This window comes from Suncus etruscus, chromosome 9 (genome assembly GCF_024139225.1).
Source record: "Suncus etruscus isolate mSunEtr1 chromosome 9, mSunEtr1.pri.cur, whole genome shotgun sequence".
NCBI classification, from domain to species: Eukaryota; Metazoa; Chordata; class Mammalia; order Eulipotyphla; family Soricidae; genus Suncus; species Suncus etruscus.
Genome location: NC_064856.1, coordinates 40,770,222 through 40,792,110, shown reverse-complemented (window position 1 = coordinate 40,792,110; position 21,889 = coordinate 40,770,222). Strand labels below are relative to the sequence as shown.

The following is a 21,889-nucleotide window of genomic DNA, read 5'->3' as shown; positions in this document are numbered from 1 at the left end:
TACCTCTCCTTTGCCCTTGGACTGCTTGTGTAAGAGGTCTCCTTTGTGTGTAGCTTGTTGTAGATTGGTTATCGATTCTGGTGTTTTTTAAAATCTACATTTGCCTCACTAAACAGTCCCCACCTTCTAAAATGTAATTATTTCCAATTTCTTGCTTCCCTCTTTCCCTAACTCTCTTATCCATGCTGAAGGAATGCTGACATACCATATCCTCTGCTCCAGTTCACTTGGGAGAAAAGGGTAATTACTTTAATTTTTGGATCCATCCACCAACTAAGGGGTCAGACTTATCAATGTCAAATTCAGCAATGGGGACCATCAATATGACTTTGAATCCTCTATTTCCTATTCCCATTACACTTGCTTCTATTTTTAGTATTCACTTCAATACTTCTTAAACACCTAATAAAATGTGTCCTTCTTAGATAAAATCCTTTAAATTATAAATGCTGTTTAAAATGCTGTCCAGAGTAGACATTTCATCTGATTTCAATTGAGAACCCCAGGAACGAGACATAGGGACCCCAGAAAAAAACCCTTCATATGGGTCTTTTCCTGCAATTTGGTTCACCAATCATTTGTAGCTGGTAGTTCATAACTTCTGCACCTTAATAGATTTTAAAGCCTCCAACTGAGAGGAAGAAACAATATAGGGAATAGTGAAAAATGAGGGAAATTTGGTAGGTTAAAATTAATTTTAAAAAAATTTTACTGAGAATGGGATCAATGAAAAAATCACAGGACACAAAGCAAAAGTGACAACTTGGGGCCAGAGAGATTATACAGTGGGAAGTATGCATGTCTTGTACATGGCCAACCCAGGTTCAAACACTGGCATCCTATATGATCCCCTGAGTCCATCAGAAGTAATTCTTGTGTACAAAGTCAGGAGTAATTTCTGAACATCCCTGGTGTGCACCCCCCCCCAAAAAAAAAACAAAAAAACTAAACCAAACCAAACCAAACATACACAAAAACAAATGTCCTGCAGCCTTCAGGTTTATCAAGATGATAAAAAATAATATGCCTTTTTACCTCCCTGATTACAGAAGCATAAAATAAAATGAACAACCTTCCTGAATAGCCACTCTTGAGAGTTCTCCTATACTGTGAGTTATTTCTGAATTTTATTTGTTAAAGGTAGAGAGATGAGGAATTCTGGTAATATCGATTGGATAAGACACTGTTTGGAACCCAAACCAGATCAACAGAATGAAGATTTTTAGATGCAAGACTATTTTGAGAAAACATGAAAACTCTTAAGATATAAAATTCTACCACAGAGTATGGTTGGATCCTGTGGGATAAGAGGTTCCACTGCTAAAACAAGAAGATGCTAAGGTTGTAAAAGAAGATAGTCAACAATTCCTAACTTCCCCTCTTGGCAGCAGCTTTAGCAACAAACATGGGGGGGGCAGTTGGAGAAAACTGTATAAAAACTAGCATATCAGAGGCAAAGATATACATAGCCTATATCTCTTCCCAAGTTAGATACTCTATTTATGTTATTTTCTTATTTTATGGTCCTCATGGTCAATTTTAGGGATTATTGAAGCTATACTTGGGATCTATACTTATTTTATTCTGGAGATGCACACCCCAATTCTTAAGTGCAAAACTCTCTTTTCACTCCCTAAATAAATTTATCTTACTTTGTTATTCATATCTTTCCTAAAATTCCTTTTATCTGAGGGAAAGCTATTGTACTGGAAAACATAGATAGAAGTTAGGAATGGTTTTCCTTTCCTGCAAAGAGAAATACCTCATCTAAGTTCCTTGACTCTACCCCAAATTGGCAAAATTATCCTTTCCACACTGAGCTGAACAAATATGACCCAGGTGCAGTTTGACATACGCCATATGGAGCTGGTGTAACCTAAGTGTTCTACTCTCAGGTGCACAAAGCAGACTTCCTTCTTTCCCCAACTTTCCCACTTCCTTCCCAAGGTGAATCAGGTAGGTTGAAAAAGAAAAAAGTGATATACTCTTCTCTTCATGTTGCCATCTTTTCTCTCCCCATATCTCATAAGTTACGAGTAGCATTTCCTTCTTTTAATTTTCTAATAAAATATTTTTGATAGGACATTTCATCTGGCCTCTTGCCTCCTATCTTTAATGACTGGAGACAGAAACCAACTTGATCTAACAATAGACTGGAGGTCTTCAAAAAGAAAGATAATTGAGATAACTAAGCACAAATACTGAGATAAGGCTGTGGATGAATGTAGCAAAAATTTATTTGCTGGGGTCAGAGCAAGAGCACAGTAGGTAGGGCACTTACTTAACACAAAGCTGAGATGAGTTCTTTTATATATGTGTATATATATAAAATCTTTATTTAAGCACCAAATCCCTGGCATCTTATATGGTCTCCTGAACCTGCCAGGAGAGATACCTTAGTGCAGAGCAAGGAGTAACACCTGAACACTGATGTATGTGGCCCCCAAACAAACATACAAACAAAAAACCCACCAAACAACAGAAAGTTGTTTGTAACCTGGAACGCTAGAAACTAAATGGACCAAAATCTTGAACTTCCAGTTTCTTTCTGTGAGAAAATCGATTTCTATTTTTGAAGCACCTTGTCTGCGGTATTTTGCATTTAATTCTTGCAGCCAGAATGGACTAAAATAGGTACACGTGTATAAAGAAGGCATAGTTTTGCTTGCGTGACACTTACCATTAGTAGTCTGTCTCCTACTTGCAATCTTCCATCTTTCTGTGCAGCTCCTCCATCTATAATTTTAGTTACATAAATGCTGTTGTCTCCAGGAATATGTTGGTTTCCCACACCTCCTGCAATACTGAAGCCTAAGCCTATGGAAAAGGAACAGAAGAAAATGTTTTGCTTCTTGCTTTTTATTTTTAAGAAAACACAATTATCTTTTTTTTCAACAGACTTAAAAAGTTAATCCTTGATTTACTGCACAGTAACATAACAGTAAGGATTCTACTTCAGTATTTTATTCTTTAAATATTTAAGACTTGTTGATTAATGCGAATAAGACAAAACTCTTGAGGCAACATTAGGAAGAAATGTACTTTGTTTAATTCCAAAAGTGAAAACCTAATCATGTTTCTGTGCCAATCAGTTCAGAATGGGTGGCTGGTCAGAGGCTAATGTGTATGAGAGTTAAGGAAAATGGAATACCATAAAGTACTGCACCTCATAAATCAATGAATGTATCTTGATTTTTGTTGATTTTTTTATTTTGATTATTGTTTGCTACTCTGGCAGAGTGAACAGAACTGGTGATATAAATTTTGAAAGAAAATCTAGAAAATCTAGACTTTTCAAGTGAAAACATGGCTTTTAGAAAATTTCAGAACAATGAGTAAGATTTATTATCTATTTACTTATAATAATTTCTTAGAGATAAAATAGGAAAAGAAGCTAGATGCTTGTCCTTTATTTTTCCTCCTTGGCTACCTTCTCATGTTTTCATGCTTCTTGGTACCTACTATTAATACCTGAGAGTGAGGCTGTTGATATACAAAAACTGAATCATCAGTCAAAAGAATGGAGACTAAAAAAATCAGTCAAAATAATAAAAAAGTTATACAAATATGGTCTTAAAAAAGAGTCAGTTGCGAGGAAAAGGGGAACAACTTGACTTAAGAGCAGGTTATCCTGGCCCTCTAGCCACTGATAAGACAAAATCAGAAGACTTGTCACCCGCTGGTAGGTCCAAAAACCAAGAACGCGATTTGCAGAGGACTGGCTGCTAGAACCATGACCAGACTGTATATATCTTGGGACCAATAAAAAAGCCCTAACCTAGGGTTTGAGCTACGACCTGCACAACAACCATGATCCCAGTTCCAAAGGTCTGGCAGAGACCATTGTAACGGAATGGGGCTTCTGGAAACACAAGGAAAGGCATTATCCTAGGTGCCATCCCAGATTTAGTGCCAAGACCAAGACCAACAACCACAGAAGATGGACTAAAATAATATTGATGGAACAGAACTTCTACAACCACTAAGACTGACTTCATCATAAGTCCCACCCCTGTAACTGTGCCGATACTGAGATTGCTAGATACAGAGGACTCACTATATCACCCAGGAAGGACCAGAAGCCTCCCAAACATCACAAATGGACCACCGGGAGAATAAAGGATCATGAACAGAGTCTATAGTGGATCCCATGACAATATACTCCAAGGGCGGAGAAACCCCATACATCTTAGGCCATGTGAATCCCTCTTTGAATGACCCCAATATTTACTGTGCCTGGGCAGGGAGAAAAAATCTTGTTTATTTTTCATATATTACTTTTTATCTTCATGTACTACTATTATCATTTTATTTACCTATTTATTTTTGGTCGATCTCTTTGTTTTAGTGTGGTTATTGAAGTTATTGCCCCATTTATCTTTTTTTTTTTTTTTCTTTCTTTCAGATTTTTGGGAGGCACCAGGCAGCGCTCGGGGATTTTTCCTGGCTCCGGGCTCAGAGATTGCTTCGGGCGGGCATGAGGGACCATGTGGGGCACCAAGATTCGGGCCGATGACCTCCTGCATGAAAGGCAGACGCCTTGCCTCTATATTATCTCTCTGGCCCCTTCTTTTCCCTTTCCATGTGCTATGCCATGGTGCCTATCTCAAGATCGCGGCGTTTTTTTTTGTTTTTTTTTTTTGTTGTTGTTGTTTTTTTTTTTTTTTTTTTGGTTGTGTATTTGTTGGTTTTGTTCTGTTCTGGTGGTGCTTAGCGTTCGCGTTGGAACTCTTAATAGATATTTGACACTGCATTTTGTAGGGGTCGAGTGTTTCACCTTCTTTTTCTCCTTCGCCTCTCAAATTGATGACGAGAGCCTCTAGAAGAATTTTGCTTATTTCTGGCGTATTGGACTTTTACCCCAGTTTATCACTTTTCTCCTCTTCAAACAAAACCACATAACTTGAACTACCTTCTCCTGCCTCCTAACTAGAGGGGGAAAAAAAGGAGACATCAGGACCAAACAGGTGTAAGACTACGAAGTAATAGGATAGGTACAGAGGGGACCACATATTCTAGCAGCCCTAGGGGTGAGGGAAGAGGATATGGGTGGTAGGACAAAAAGGGAGGAGGAGGGAAGACAAACCGGTGATGGGAATCCCCTTTGATCTTATGTAAATATGTAACTAAGATATTATTGTCAACAATATGTAAGCCACTATGATCAAAATAAAAATTATGTTAAAAAAAAAAGAGTCAGTTGCAATTCATTGTAATTTATTTGGCTGTGCTCAGAATATACCTCAACTCTGTGCTCAGGAGTCACTCCTGGCTATCTGTGTTGAACTAAATGTGGTACCTAGGATCAAACCGAATTTAGCCACATAAAAAGTAAGTACATTACCCACTGTACTGCTACTCTAGCCATGAATAAACTACTAAGATGGAGAATACAAAAATTATTTTAAAAATATAGCAGAATATATATTCATTTAGAATAACTTTATAACATATATTTTTATATTTTAAAATCAGTGATCATCAGTATACAAATTATTCAGAAAAATATGTTAAAAATTGTGTTTTTAAATCAGAAACACCCTTTGTATTCCTATATTCATTGATGCAGTATTCACAATAGCCAGAATCCAGAAACAACCCCAGTGCCTGATAATAGATGAATGAATAAAGAAACCAAAGAAACGGTATTACAACTACACAATTGAATACTATGCAGCTGTTAGGAAAAGTAAAGTCATGAAATTTGTTTATACATAGATTGACATGGAAAATATTGTGCTGATTGAAATGAATCAAAGGGAGAAGGATAGACCTAAAATAGTCATCTTCATTTGTGGAATATTAAAATGAGATAGTATGGTTATAATACCCAGAGACAATAGAGATGAAGGCCAGCAGGACCAGTCCATGGTAGAAAGTTTGACACAAATAGTGGGGAGTACAATTAGGGCAAAGTAAGGACCACTAGTACAATGATAGTTGGAAATAATCACTCTAGACAAGAACTGGTTCTAAAAGGTGATAAAGTGATATATATGTTATGCTTTAAATAACAGAAACGCAAATCAAAGTGTCAAAAAGGGAAGAAAAAAGGAAAGGAAGAGAGCAAAACAGAGAGAGATAGAAAAAAGAAAAATGCCTGTCCCAGAGGCAGGCAGAGGGCAAAATGGGAATGAAACTGGGGACATTGGTGGTGGGAAATGTACTCTGGTGAAGGGTGTTGTGAAATTCTTTCATGAAAAACTATGTAACTGTGGGGGGAAAATATTGTGAACAATCTTGTAAATCACAGTTTTAAATAAAGTTATTAAATAAATATTTGTGTTGTTAAGCTGTGTAGCATACTTAGCATAAGCATTTTAATAAACAAATATAGTTAAATGATAAAGCACTTTAAATTTCAAACATTTTACTCAACAATGAAATACTCTGTACTTTTATTGGATATATTTTTTGGATTACAAGATTTTTGTGTTCTTAATGGAACATATGATTAAATCATTAATGATGGAAAAAAAAGCAAAGAATGGGTGGGCTTTTGCCTTGTATGCAATTGACACAGATTTTATCCCTGGTAGTATATCTGTCCCACAAACCCTGCCAGAAAAGATCACTCAGTGCAAAGCAAGAGTAATCCTTGAGCACTATCAAATGTGGCTCAAAATAAAAAGAATTATAATGGCACCATAAATTATAAAATTATGCCTCTGATATTACATTTGAAATAAAGCTGTTTTTATTTAACTATGTATTAAAGTAAGGGACAATCTGTTTAAACAATTACTCTTTATGAATACTTGAAAACATGTAACCACATATGTATGAATAAATTTTTTGCCTTATCTCAGATGTAAGAATTTATCAAGGAAAAGGCTAAGAGTAGATAAAATACTCCCAAATCAGCTTTTCCTACAAATCTAAAAGTGCACAACTAATCACATTTTCTAGTATTGTTACTTCATATTTATGTAGGAACATATGGGTGTTTATATATATATATATATATATATATTTTTTTTTTTTTTCAAAAACTTTAAAGCCACATGCTGGAATTAAACTATTGCATTAATAACACAATAGATATCTCTCCAACTGTGAAAATAAAAAGGTTAAAACAAATCCAGAGATTCTGGTTTACATCTCTCATGCCAATTGCAAATGTCAAAGTTAGTTTGAGAAATAGAAAAACCCAGGAAACAAATTACTACCCAAAACAAGGTTAAATTCAACAAAAGGAATAACTGTGTAACTGACGTTTGAAGTTGAAAACTGTACCAAGACAATAAAAATCAATGCGGCTATTATAGATATAAATATATCAGCTACAAAGGGAATAACTTTCTCCTAAAATTATGTGTAATTCTTTTTAGCAGTGCTGTCTCTGCTCAAGATAAAGTACCTGTACTTTTAGTAAAAGTCAAAGAATGTCTCCGAAGATAACAAATTAAAACTCTTCCTGGATTCTTCTTGCTTTGATGGATGCATTTAAAAGCAATCAGCATTTAATCAGCACTCAATGATATTCAATTTACTCAACATGACAAATAAGTTATTGCTTCTGTCTACAAATAAAATGTAAATTTACTCACAAGAGAAAGTATACATATGGTTACAACCCTGAGTTCATGCATTCATTCAAACAATAACTCATTCATATATTCATTTATTTAATGAATATGTCCTGGGTATACTATATATAATGCAATCATTTACTCTTGATTGTGGTCAAAATAAATATAAAGAAATCAATGGACCAGAAATACTATAGAAAATTTGATTGAAAAGTACATTTCTTTCATTTTATTTATTTTTAATATCTTTATTTAAGCACCATGATTACAAACATGTTTCTAGTTGGGTTTTAGTTATAAAAAAGAATGAGTCAGTAGCTGAATTAGCTGAAGCAATGTTTTAAGTCAGTGATTTTAGAAAAGTTACTCTGTAAAAATAAATGTAGGCTAAAACCAGTTATAAAAATCTGTCATAGCAGAGGCAGATTTTTTTATAAAACATTCTATTCTATGATTATATAATATTCCCCTCCTTTATTATACTCCAACATACTTGTAGTACTGATACTTGTAGAACTAGACAGATAACATTGTACTTTAACATGCTCATTCTATCTTTTTCCATTGTTTAGAATATATTTACTTCAGGGACTTGTTCAAATTTTAATTCCCCAGGAGTCTGAAAAGTTCCTTCTTATTTAATACTGTCTTCTAATCAGACATCTCATTTTCATATACCACTATACTTTTCATTTCCCTTGTAAATTATTACCTTGTAATGTACCACATATAACATGTATTTTACTTGTTATGTCTTCTTGGTAAAAATAATACTAAGTGCTTAATGAAAGGGATATTTTTCCCCTTCCCAGTGACAGTAATTTTTGTTTATTTGTTTGTTTTTTATTTTTGGGCCCTACCCGGTGATGCTCAGGGGTTAGTTACTCCTGGCTAAGCACTCAGAAATCACTCCTGGCTTGGTGGACCATATAGGATGCCGGGGGATCTAACAGTGGTCCGTCCCAGGTTAGCTGTGTGCAAGACAGACATCCTACAGCTTGTGCCACCGCTCTGGTCCCAGTGACAGGGGTTTTTGAGTATCCTGTTCAATGGAGCAGTAAAGATATATAAAAATCTCATATATAATGATATCAATGAAGGAATAAATAAATCAACACCTCCCTTTTTTGTTCTCTGTTATTTCAACTGAGGTTAATCTCTGATTGATATTACTGGCCCTCTCTAAAATGGGAGACAAAGCTCCTCCCTTTTTTCCTTATTTTTTCTCTTAAATCCATAGTTGAATGAGACTATTCTGCATCTATTTCTCTCCTTCTGACTTATTTCACTCAGCATAATAGTTTCCATGTTCATCCATGTATAGGAAAATGTCATGACTTCATTTTTCCTGACAGCTGCATAGTATGCCATTGTGTATATGTACCACAGTTTCTTTAGCCACTCATCTGTTGTCAGGCATCTCCTCCTCTTTTTATTCTTAGCAGTTTCCACACCAGATTGATAGGAGTTTAAATTTGGTTTTGGAACATAGATGACAAACTCAAGTTTGTAATTACCTTAGTAATTACTTTTGCATTTAGTAATTACTTCTGAAAGTGCTCAATGAATCATAATCTATGCCAAAGGTTAAATATTGTAAATTATGTGCAAGGCAAACTTTCTACCTGCTATATAATAGTAGTGCTAATACCTGACCTATACCATACTGATTCGCCCACACCACAACTCTTTACAGATTACTCAGCAAATTACATGCTAGTTTCAATTATACTTGCTGTCATTTGGTGAAAAAAGTCAATTATTCATAATCTGCGTGAAATCTAACCACAAAAACTAATTTCAATAAAGAAAGACCTTTTGAAAATCAATAAGGAAAACATCAAAAATGGTCAACAAGTTCTTTGAGCAAAAATATTGTCACTGAAAACACATCAAAATCAGATAGGTATCTGATAATAATTTTAGTGACACCTTGATAAGGATGTCTAACAAACTCAATGAAACTTGCACAGCTAATAAGAAAAACACAAGATAATTTGTAGTGAATTGAAAAACTATTACAATCAGAAAAGACAGAAATGTAGAGATGATAGATGATATTTGTAAATAACAGTATTTTAATATAAATATTAATTAAATGAAAAAATGTTTAAATCAAAAAGATAAAGAAAATTCTAAATCTTTCCCTGAGGGACTGCAGAGTAGAGGCAACATTGATTCAATACCATAAGTAGCACCAGAAATGATCCCTAAGTACAGAATTGGGAATAAATGAGAACTTTCAGATATGGCCTAAACCACTCCCCATCTATTTTTACACAAGGAAGAGGACAGTGTAATTATTTGGAGTCAAAAACTATATAAATAATTATTTACAGAATCTCAGATGAACTCTATTTTTCCATCTTCAGTCTTCTAAGTTTATGATAACGAGGAAAAAGACATCAGAAAAATAGTAAAGCCAGTTCAGCATCCTTATTATTTAATCTAATTATTATATAAATTTAAGCCTTTTATCTCTAAGAAGACAATACAAATATTTGTTTTGTAGTCATTAAGTCATTGAAAGAAATATTTGATAAATTAAAGGTCTCTATTCTTAAAAAGTTATCAGGTTTTCTGGAAGAACAAATATTATAAAATACCTTGATATGAGTTAACAACTAAAATGAGATCTACAGTGGAACTAGTGTTAGGTGAGCCTAGTGAAGAAAACATGTTGCTTCTTAGAGAAGCAAGAAAATAATCACCAGAAGGTTTAAGTTTTGGACTGGGTCTTAAAGGCTGTTTGAACTGGCAGAAGAGAATTAACCTTTGAAACCCAAATATCCTGTTGTTTCTAGATTGACTAAATGACTAGGTCTATTACCTGACTTGGGTCACATATGCTCATAAAATATCAGTTCTGTTGGGTTAGGACAGATTTACAAGAAACTAAAAAAAATAATTATATTAAGGGGGAGCGGTGACACAGTGGTAGGGTGTTTGTCTTGCACATGGCTGACCTAGGACAGACTGCAATCCAATTCCTAGTGTCCCATATGGTCTCCCAAGTCAAGAGCAATTTCTGAGAACATAGCCAGGAGTAACATCTGAGCATCACTGGGTATGGCACAAAAACAAACAAAAAATTACATTAAAATATATGAAAGTAGTTATAATATATTGAAAATGGCAAAAAAGCTGATTTGGAGGAAGTGATCAATTTTCGAAATGATAAACACTTTGAAGTGTTTATGATAGAAAAGAGTCCTATGCAATTATATTTTAGACTAATCTATTATTAAACAAATTCAGTGAAAATAACTGGTAGAGCTTGTCTAATCAAAAACTAAGTTTCTAACAATATTCAATATTTACCATAGAATGTTTGCTGCTTTTCTTGTACCAGTAATAATTAGAATGGAAAAGTATTAAAATCACAAAGGGAATAAAAATCAGTGTGTATTTCTGTACTTTAACAAAGGAAAAATATGTAAAATTTAGATTCTTAATTCCACCAAATAATTCAACATTGATCTATTTGAAAAACACGCTAATACAAACAAAATTTAAGTATCATATTTATTTTATTTGTTCTTATTTTTTTACCTATCCCAAAACTATGATTCCTATTATCAACATAGAGAAGCATGCACAGGAAAAGAAATTTTTGCTTCTTATTGAAGCTTTTAATTTCCTCTTTTTTTTTTCTGCATCAAGTCTGCTCAATTATGTTAAAATAGGAACAGGAGGAACAGTTCACAGTTCACCCTTTTCCTTAGTGCTTGCCCATGCTGAGGAGGAGGTGTCAAAAGGTAGGAGTAGGGAAAGGGAGGCTGAAAGCAGAAATCTTGGCTGCTTAGATTGATACTGTGGTTGAGAAACTCAGAATAAGACACTGAATAAGCAAGTGCTTCAAAGCATCATCTGATTACAATGAACCCATATAGTTTTCTGTGGGTGTGAAAAAATAAAAAAGCAACAGAAGTCCTGTAATGTCTTATAACCATTCAAAGACTTGGTTCAATTTCATTTTATGTCACTTTACTAGAACAATCTGGGAATTCTCGGAACAATTCAGAATTATTAAGCAGATTGCTTCTGTCAGAGTTCACCTTGTATTACAAAGAGTGATGTACTTACTGCTCCATGAAAAATACTGTAAATCATGTGCAGAAAAAAAAACATGTTTCATAAAAAGTCAACAACATTTCTCCTTACCCTGTTCAGAAAATACCCTCCAAAGGCAAATAATTTAACTGCTGTATGTGTATATATTTCAAGTTTCTTTGCTTGTTTGGTTTTTGGCCATTCCTGGTGCTCAGGGCTTACTCTTGGCTCTGTGCTCAGAGATCACTTTTTAACTAACAGGGCAGGCCATATCTCAGGGGACCATATGTGGTGTTGAGGAATAAATTCTTGTCAGCTACATATCTACCATGCAAAGCAAATTCTCTCACCAGCCTTTTACATTTCAATGTAATATAAAGAGGCTAGGTTTAGTCCTTTGGTACCACATGACTTCCTGAGCATTAATGGTTATAGCCCAAAGGCCTCTTGAGTCGACTAGGGTTACCTTAGTGGTCCCACAGGATCTGAGTAGAGTGGGCAGAGCAGCTTGTTGACTCTGTCCTATCCTGAAAGGACCTATTGTAAATTTGCTCACTTCTGCCTTTTTACTTTAAAGTCTTACTTTTAAACAGTGATTAATAGATAATATTTCCTAACCATAAAAATTCTAAATTTTTGTGGGAAGTTTTGGACTACGTTCAGTGTTGCTCAGGGGTTACTCCTGGTTCTGCACTCAGATATTACTCCTGGCAGAGACAGGGGCATCTGAGATGCCTGGGATCAAACTCTGGTTGGTCCTGCGTCAGCCACGTGCAAGGCAAACACCCTAAAACTGTGCTATCTTTTCAGCCCCCAAATTCTAAAAATTATACAGCTCAGTTCATATTCAACAACTTTATGCCATTTGTCACAAATTTAATTATATCTTCTTAAAATATATGCTGAAATCCTAAGCTTTGGACATATAATAGCTATCTACACATACACATAGATGATCTTATGTATATATGATCTTGCATATATTAGTATACAGAGGCAGCTATTATATGTTTTGTGATTATCTTCTACAATGAGAATGAGTGATATGATTACAATTCATTTCTACCAGTCAAGAAATCTGATGAGAAATCCTGAATTTTCCTTTAAAAAATGAAAATTTCTGATGGCTCTTCTTGTTCCTCTACGTAATAGAGAATATAGCTAATTGTTTTTAAATTCTAATTGTTTTTATAAATTCTAACATTATCTTGCTCAGTTTCTTTCTTACTTGCCTTACTACTTTTTACTTTCTTCATTATATTACTATAAGATTGAGATTCTCAGGACTCTTTTTTTTGTTTGTTTGTTTGGTTGGTTGGTTTTTGAGACACACCCAGTGATGCTCAGGGATTACTCCTGGCTATGTGCTTAGAAATCGCTCCTGACTTGGGGGACCATATGGCACACTGGAGAATCGAACCGAGGTCCATCTTAGGTTAGAGCATGCATGCAAGGCAAACACCATATGCTTACACCACCACTTCGGCCCCAGAACTCTGGTTTCTATAAGTATAACAGCATCATGTAAAGGAGGAACTTGTGCAAATATTGGGATTCAAGCCAGATATTTGAGTTAGAAACTTTTGTGATATAAATTAAGCTTGATGACAACTTACATAACTTAATGCTTAATTTTTAAGGCACATTCTATAGAAGTCTTCTTTTTTAAAAAAATTTCTTTCTTGTGGATAATTTATTTCTTTAGTTTTATTTACTGGTGATTAACTGACAAATACCCACCCTTCTTGTGCCTTACATACTTTTTTGGGCTTGATGCATCACTTAACTCTAAACAACATAAATTACATTCCAAAAAGAATTTATAACCTACATTCTAAACTGGTTCCTTTCCTGTCTTCTTATTTTTCAGTAAGATTAATATTTAAGATTAAACTGGAAATTTTCTAATGTTTGGCATCACACATTCATAATGGGGTACCAGTGTCCTTGGCAAAAGTTGCTAGACAATATTTATTACTAGGTACCTTTCCATGTCTCTATTCTTTCCTTTCACTTATATATAAGTTAAATATTCATATGCAAATTAGATATGTTCATACATACACGATTACATTGTATAAATATAATTTACTCCTCCCTACTGCTATTTTGCTAACCAAAGGCATATTGAGTAATGTAAGGTTAAATATTCACGAACCACATAACTTAATTTCAATCTTTTTTCTCTGAGTTTACGATTTATTCTGCAAATATTTTGTAAGTTAAAAGTTTCTCCTCAAATTCTATATTCATTAGCTGCTCTAAAATTAGAAATTCCCATTACTGTTATTTTTTAATGATTCTACACATCAGATATCATTATTATTTATTACAAGTAAGTTTCACCAAAGCCTGCTAATTTTGCCATATTTTTTATGTTATGTACACACATTCCTTCATCAGCTTAATTTTCAAAACCACTCAAATCTTTGCCATTTAAATTTATGCTTGTTTGTTTGGTTTAATTTGAGGGCCACAGGTAAAGTTATTCAGGGTTTACAATCGACTCATTGTTAAGAGATCTGTCCTAGCTGTGTTCAAAGTATTAGGAATAGAACCTGGGTCAATTTTGTGCAAGTGAAGTATGCTATACATACTATGTTTCTGCCCCATGTAATCATCAAGTCTATCCTACTACAGTGTTTTCTTTCTAGGTTTGAATAATAGTACCAGCATTTCCACTATGTAAGTAGAATAATTTATCTCATTTAACAAATTCTTTCTTACAATTATTCTAACTTACAAACACATGCCAAATATGATCAGGACACTGCAATTTCATTAAAAAAAAATGAAGGTCTATGGCTCTTGTTCTAATTTATTTGGTGTCTAATGAAGGTAGTAGGACTAGTAAAAAAAACCATAAAATGCAGTATGTATTGTGTGGTAAGTATCAATAAGAATGAAATAGAGGATATGAAAGGACATAGGTGAATAAGCTTTCTTGGATTTGGAGAATGTGAGAGAAGGTTTCTCTTTAATCTGTGATAGCCAGTCTGAGAGATGGAAGATGAAAGAGCAAAAGGGAATGAGTAATGCATTCAAGACACAGACAAGACACAGAGTTTAGAAATACAATGGCTTATAAGAGAAACTGACCGTAATTCAGAGAAAGTGAAAAGTAGCTTTAGATAATGCATAGGGACCAGGAAGAAAAAAATATCTATTGTACCAGCCTTACAATTATTTCCTCAGACAGTGCTTAATATATAGTCTGGGAAAAATGTATGAATAAAGACAAGGATGGCACTTTCTCTTTTTTCTATATGTTGATAAAATATCTGATGATACTACACTAAAATTTGCTTTGTTAACCAAAAATATACTCATTAGGGCAAAGAATAAAATAAATTAGGACAGAGATTTGGAAGAAGTACAAAAGTTTTGGTATTGGTTTATAGATAGATTCCCCCCAATCTCTGCCCTTAACTTTGATTAAAATTATCCTTATAGACATGTGTGTGTTCCTATTTAACTTTCTTGATTTTACGGAGTACTAGTCATATTAAGTTAGGTCCTGGGAACATCACCTCACTTCAACTTCATCAACAAAAACTCAATTTTCAAAAAAGGTTACACTCATAAAGTACTAGTAATTAAAACATCAAAATCTTTTTTTTTTAATTGTGAGCTGGTACTAAAAACATAAATACAAATAGGATTTACTTCCTCTTTTCAACAAAGTTTCTAGATTAGGATGAAATCAACCAGTAAATAGAACATAATCCAAATACTTGGAAGAAAAGGTAGGAAAGAGGCTTTAGGAAGAGAGTAAAACTGACTAAATCTGGTGAGCCTGTGCTGAGCCCTGTGAAAAGCTTGAAGAGAGAAAGAAAATGTAAGCAGAGTAAGTGTAATGTGTGCAAAGGGTTAAGATAGAATGAAGAAAAGGACACAATGAGCAAATGACAGGAACCTGCTATACAAAATATACAATGTGGAAAACCACTGAGACCAGGCTTCAGTGATGGATCTATCTCTGCTTTTCCACTTTAAGGAAACATCTCTTAAAATAAGCCTCTTTGTCCCTACATGCAGAGACCCTTTGAGATGTAAAAATTTAGCCAGGTTAGATAAACAAAGATAAGCAATTGACTGTAGAATGCTTTCTAATTCTTCTAAGGCTTGTTCATTTAAAACAATAAATGCCAACTGTGAATGACAATACATAAATCAGTTTAGGAGAAAAGGCACTTTGTACTTAAGGTGGCAAGTAAACAGATCTGTCTCATTTTGTCTCCCCTCCACACTTGATATGTTATATGAATTTTTGTGATATGAAAATTATTTAACGACCCTTGTTCTACAAAGCTATTGATAATTGAGTTTTAGGCATATACAATCCTACTACCAGTATCAACTCCCGTCATCAGTGTTCCCATGCTCTAGCTATGATTGTTTTAACTGAGTTCACCCATTGAGGCTGCTCCATGTCAAGAGTAGCTAGCAGAAAAGTGCATATATAACTTAGAAAAATAAAAGAGAGGGGAGGGACTAAGGCATTTGCCTTGCATGTGGCCCCATCCAGGTTCAATTCTCAGCATAGTGTCTGTATATGCAAAGCTAGGAGTAATTCCTGAGTGCAGAGTCAGGAGTAAATCCTGAGGACTGCCAGGTATAGTCCCCAAGTGAAAACAAACAATAAATAGAAATAGTGAAAACTAAATAAGGGACAAAAATTCAGGAATGTCCAGAAATACAGTGCAAGTTTGGGATTTTGTATTTGCAGCAATGTGAATGCTTGAAAGATTTCCCAGCAAAAAGATGGCATCATTAAATCTGGTTACTCCTATTTTCTCATTAATTTTCCCTGATGATTAAAAAAAGGAATTAAATTATATTCTGTGTGACTGGGAGAATATTCTCTTTATGTGACAAAGCATAATCTTTTCTTCCCACATTGTCTTTTAATGTCGCTATTATGAATTCAATTTATTAAGAGTCTCTATTAGAGTTCCACACATACAATTTATATTTTACTATATCATTTAACACTCTTGAAAAGTCACTTTGAAGAAATTTTTCCCCTCTCAATCCTATGTTATAGTATAAGGTATTAGCTTTTACTTGATCCTTCCCATTCTAGCACACATACATAAACATTCACCATGCCATTAAATGAGTAACATAAAACTTGAAAATATAAGATGTTAAGAGGAGTTTGTAATTTACAGCATTTCTAAAGTGCTAACTTTAATTTTACAAATTCATTTATAAACATTGTAATTCGCTAAAGGTTCGAAACATATATTTCAGTAGATGTCTGGCTTCACTATTCTACTTGATCATTTTGATGAAGCTTTTGTAAATGATAACTAAGATTTGATTCAACTTGCATCATAGGAAAAAGAGTTAAATAATTAAAATACACAAGTATCTACGCTTGCAAGGACATTTTGCTTATTATAAAATAACAGAGAGTTTACTTAGTTCAGAGTTTTGAGGTGTCTAGTCAATATTTTCCATATTTTTGTATCATATCTGAAATCACTGTGCAACAAAAATTTTGTTTCAAAAAATTTATCAAAATACCACGAATTATAAAGCTATAAGTTATTTCTGATTGTTTTTCAGGCATACAGTGTACCAATATAAATCCATTCATAAAGTATATACTGCTTTCTTTCAGTGTCTCCAGTCTGCTTCCCCAGCCTAGCTCTGTGGCAAGCACATTTATCCACAATAGCCAAAATCTGGAAACAACCCAAATGTCCAAGAACAGATGAATGGAAAAAGAAGCATGTGCACAATTTAACTCTACTCAGTCATAAGAATAGATAAAGTCACAGCAATTTGCTGCTACATTGGTGGATTTGGAGAGTATCATGTTAAGTGAAGCCAGTCAGAAAGGGAGGAAATGACTCAAAATGATCCCTCTCATAAATGGGATATAAAAAAACTTCAAAAGCCTTTTTATTTGCACTGGTGAAGGGAGATGTACACTTCATGACTGAAACCCAACTACAAAAATGTTTGTAACTATGGTGCTCAAATAAATTATTTTAAAATAAAGCGAAAGCTTTCTTATAAAAATATCATTTTTAAACTTATAAACATTAAATTATACAAAATTTAAAAATCTTTAAAATGATATATTTTATGCCTCATATCCAATTGGACATCAGCATGTTTCTTTGGTTTTAATTTTATACTTTCATTAAAGTAGGCTTAATATTAACCAAGAATAGATGGTGTATATTTGAATGTCTATAGGGATTGTTAGGACACATGCCATAATTTATAAAATATGAAAATTTGCATCCAGTCATATTTAGTAGACACTGTAATGACTAAAACAAGTCTTAGTTCTGTTACGAAAAACCTGTGTGCATGTGTTTTTAGCAAATTTGTTTAGCTTCTCTCAGCATCAACTTTATCAGAAGAGCTTTATTCACTCAACATCACTGTGAAAATTGATTATGATTATATATAAAGAAAATAATCCAGTGCAAAAACTAGTTATCAAACAATATTCATCTCTTGTCTGTGCTCTCATAATTATAAGATAAATATAATAATTTTTTGTAAACTATAATCTATTTAAGTATTATTTTTACATAAATACACAATAAAACTGTAGGATACAAAATGACACACTTACAGTTCTATCATCTTGTATTTTATTTCCAAGCTTTCTTAAGATGTTGTCATTCAACATTTTAGTTGCATATATCTCATAGAAAATGATATTAATATCTTATTACTCTCACATTATTTTAGTTAAAAATAAACTCTTGTTACTCTACACATTGCTTTATTATGAATTCAATTTTTAAGAACCTCTATCAGAGTTCCACAGGTTCATAATATAAAAATTAATTAATAAACTCAGTGCATTTGCAAATATGCCAGCTTTGAAAGCATAGTTCTAATGTACATAAACTATAAGTAAATAGATTGCATATCTTTATAAATATAGTTTTAATAATTTTTGCACTCTTTGTGAACAGGTGGAGATTTAGTAGATTTTTCCGAGATTTTAATCACTGCTCTAAAACTTTTTTCTCTCTGAAAGATCTACAAATTCTTTTCTGTTTATTGAAGATGAGAAACACAATGCTACGTATGATACAAAGTATACAAAAAGTACTTAAAATATTTTGAAAGTAAAAGCAAAAAAATAATTAAATAATAAAATAAGTTCACATTTTGGCTCTATCTTTTAGTATAAAATTTATACATGAGATATAGACAAAAGAAAGAATAATAAAGGTTTGAAAGAAATGGTGAACCATTCAAGTAAGAGACCCTAAGAGAAAACAATTATTTACAAAGGTAGATCATTATCTTATTTTTTCTTATGTTTGTTCAGTCATAACTAGTGAACCTGTCTTAATTCAGGGCTCTTTTTGCCTCAAGTGGGAATGAAATAGGTATGACACTGTATTAATACTTCTCTTCATATATTCTAGAGAATATAATGCATTCAATAAATATTTATTTTCTGAATAACAATCAAATAGTATGATTTCTATTTTTCAAAAAAATAGTTGTCTAAAAGTTGTCCTATTTTGAACTTAGTGTTATACTTAGTTCCTCTCCACCTATGGAATTCCTTTTCCTTTCTTTTTAACTTTCCAATAAAATTGTCCACACTCTAAAACAATATGCTCTATTCTATATTTCCTATACTTCTTCAGTACGATTTTTCTATCTTCATTTTGATAGGACATGTTTTACTTGTCTCGATTTGGAGAGTTTAAGATAGACTTTTCCTTGAAAATCAAAAGCATTAAAATAAAAATCCCTTGTTACTCCACTCCCCCAATTTTCTGTTATGCTGACCTTGAGAGGCAGACTTGCCCATATCTGGGAGGGGTCTCTGGCTTCCTCTTTTGCTCACCAGGAGGATAGATTGGGGGAGATTCAGAGGGAGGTTGGAGAGAAAGAGGATTCAGCAAAAGAGGTGGCTGGCAGAGACAGGTTTGAATGCAGGGCTACTTATGGAGCAGGCTTAAAAGGTTAAAAGCTTAGGAGCCACACATGATGGCTAGGGCCTGAATAAAGTTGATGTCTCCTGAAACCTAACTGCCTATGAATGATTTCCTCACCATCATCCTGAGACTGCCAGCTGGAAGGAATTAGAGGTGCTTGGCCTGGGCCTGCATAGAAAGGCTTCTCTCTCCATTCTTCCATCTCACCATCCTCCACCACCATCTAGGACTTGATAATTAATATGTTTTTCAACAATCCCTTACATCAAAGAAGTTAAAAAAAATGCTGTTACTAAAACTGAAAATATGTGGTTGAGGGGTGGCATAAACATCCTTAAGGTTAAATTAGTTTCTTTGCATGTACCTGATATCTGTTTGATAGAAGATAGCACATGTTTCCTTCCTCAAGCACCTCTAGGAGTAACCCTCCTGCAAAGAGCCTGAAATTACCTCAAAACACAGCAATACATGACCCAATTTCCCCTCCCTATCCCCAATGCAGAGTATATATACATATACATATATATATATACATATATAATATCTTCAAATGATATTTAGAGAGAAAAGTGTTTCCCATAGAATATTCATTCAGCTTCCAAATGCCTCATCCTAAAATGGGCATATTAGGTGTTTCTTTTTTTTTTTTTTTTTTTTTTTGGTTTTTGGGTCACACCTGGCAGTGCTCAGGGGTTATTCCTGGCTCCAGGCTCAGAAATTGCTCCTGGCAGGCACAGGGGACCATATGGGGCGCCGGGATTCGAACCGATGACCTCCTGCATGAAAGGCAAACGCCTTACCTCCATGCTATCTCTCCGGCCCCTTATATTAGGTGTTTCTTATTTTTTTTTTTTTTTTGGTTTTTGGGTCACACCCGGCAGTGCTCAGGGGTTATTCCTGGCTCCAGGCTCAGAAATTGCTCCTGGCAGGCACGGGGGACCATATGGGAAGCCGGGATTCGAACCGATGACCTCCTGCATGAAAGGCAAACGCCCTACCTCCATGCTATCTCTCCGGCCCCAAGGTGTTTCTTATTTTATGATCTGCATAGTATAATTTTATTTTTGATATGGCATCTTATATTTCAGGTATAAAAATGGAAAGGCTACTTTAGCTACAAGGGCTGATCTTATATAAATAGGCAGAGAGCTGCTAAAGTAAAGGGTCTTTTGGTATAAAATGAATTATGCTGTTCATTTGGACTCCAGACATGGCATTTTAAAAAATTATTTCCTTTAGAAAATTAATCTTACATGAAAAATTTGTGAGAAATAATCATGATAATTAATTTACTTGACTCAAAATAGTCAAATACATATCTTGTTCTACACTCAGAATGATTTTTATCATATGTGGAATATAAGAAACATGTAAAGAAATAATCATTGCCAAAGGCAAGAAAAGCTGAGAACTGAGCCACAGAACTAAGGTTACGTAGGGCCAATGGTAGGAGGAGATTGGGAGGGAATCCTGAAATATGGTGGATGGTGTGGTACTAGATATTATATTATAAGACTATCATAAATAATACAGTAAGTCAGAGTGTTTCAAATGAACAATATTACATTAAATGATATAACATAATATATGAAATACACTCATCAAAGTGTCTTTCATAATGTAGTAAGCAAAAATAAAAGAGTTAAGCTATTTTCAAAGTGTTTGTAATTGAATGCAATAGACCAGGACATGAACTGAATTGAAGACTAATAAAATCTTTGAACTGGCAGCTTCACACATATCTTACAGCTGCCATCATGTCAGTTCACAGGCCAGCTTTATAGGCTCATTTTATTATTAAAAGAGATGTAAGCCAAGTAATAAAAATTCATGGGCACAATAGTTCTGCAGCTGAAAACTCTGGAGGCACTCTTAGGAGGGGGAAGGCCAAGTTCTCATCATGTGGAAGCTTGGGCAGCTGCATCCCCATGCAACAATCACTGCCATACCAATGGCCTAACTTCACAGCTTTTCTACTGGCCCCTGCAGAGACATCTAAGCAAAAAAAGGTATGTACATTATTTGTTTTGAAAACTCTAGGATTTTCTCAGAGGACAGGTAACCCTACAGTGTATCCTTCCTCAGCCCTCATGCTTCCAGAAGCCCTGACAGGCACATTCCACACTAGCTAACATATAAGCTCTTTTTCCCCAATTCCATAAATCTTGGAAATTTTGGGCTATGCAGTTATGAGTCTATGTAACACCTCCAAATTTTTCACTACCGACACCCCGTATGAACACACCAAATTAGATGTCAAAGTAGTTAGAAGGCATTTATTGTCGAAAAGCAAAACACAGGTTGTTCAGCTATCAACAAACAGCTTAGTAAACCTTCAGAAATGATCTAATGACCCCAATGTGAGATATA

The 21,889-nt window shown here is 34.1% G+C and overlaps 1 protein-coding gene across 15 annotated transcripts in view; it reads right to left on the bottom strand.

Annotated features, from left to right (window-relative positions):
• DLG2 (discs large MAGUK scaffold protein 2) overlaps nucleotides 1-21,889 on the bottom strand; it is a 2,242,830-nt gene that overhangs the window by 532,763 nt on the left and 1,688,178 nt on the right. For all 15 annotated transcript variants that reach the window (XM_049780036.1, XM_049780021.1, XM_049780023.1 and 12 more), the window contains one exon: nucleotides 2,681-2,817. In XM_049780036.1, coding sequence (XP_049635993.1) covers nucleotides 2,681-2,817 — 137 coding nt within the window. The remainder of the gene's footprint in view (nucleotides 1-2,680; nucleotides 2,818-21,889) is intronic.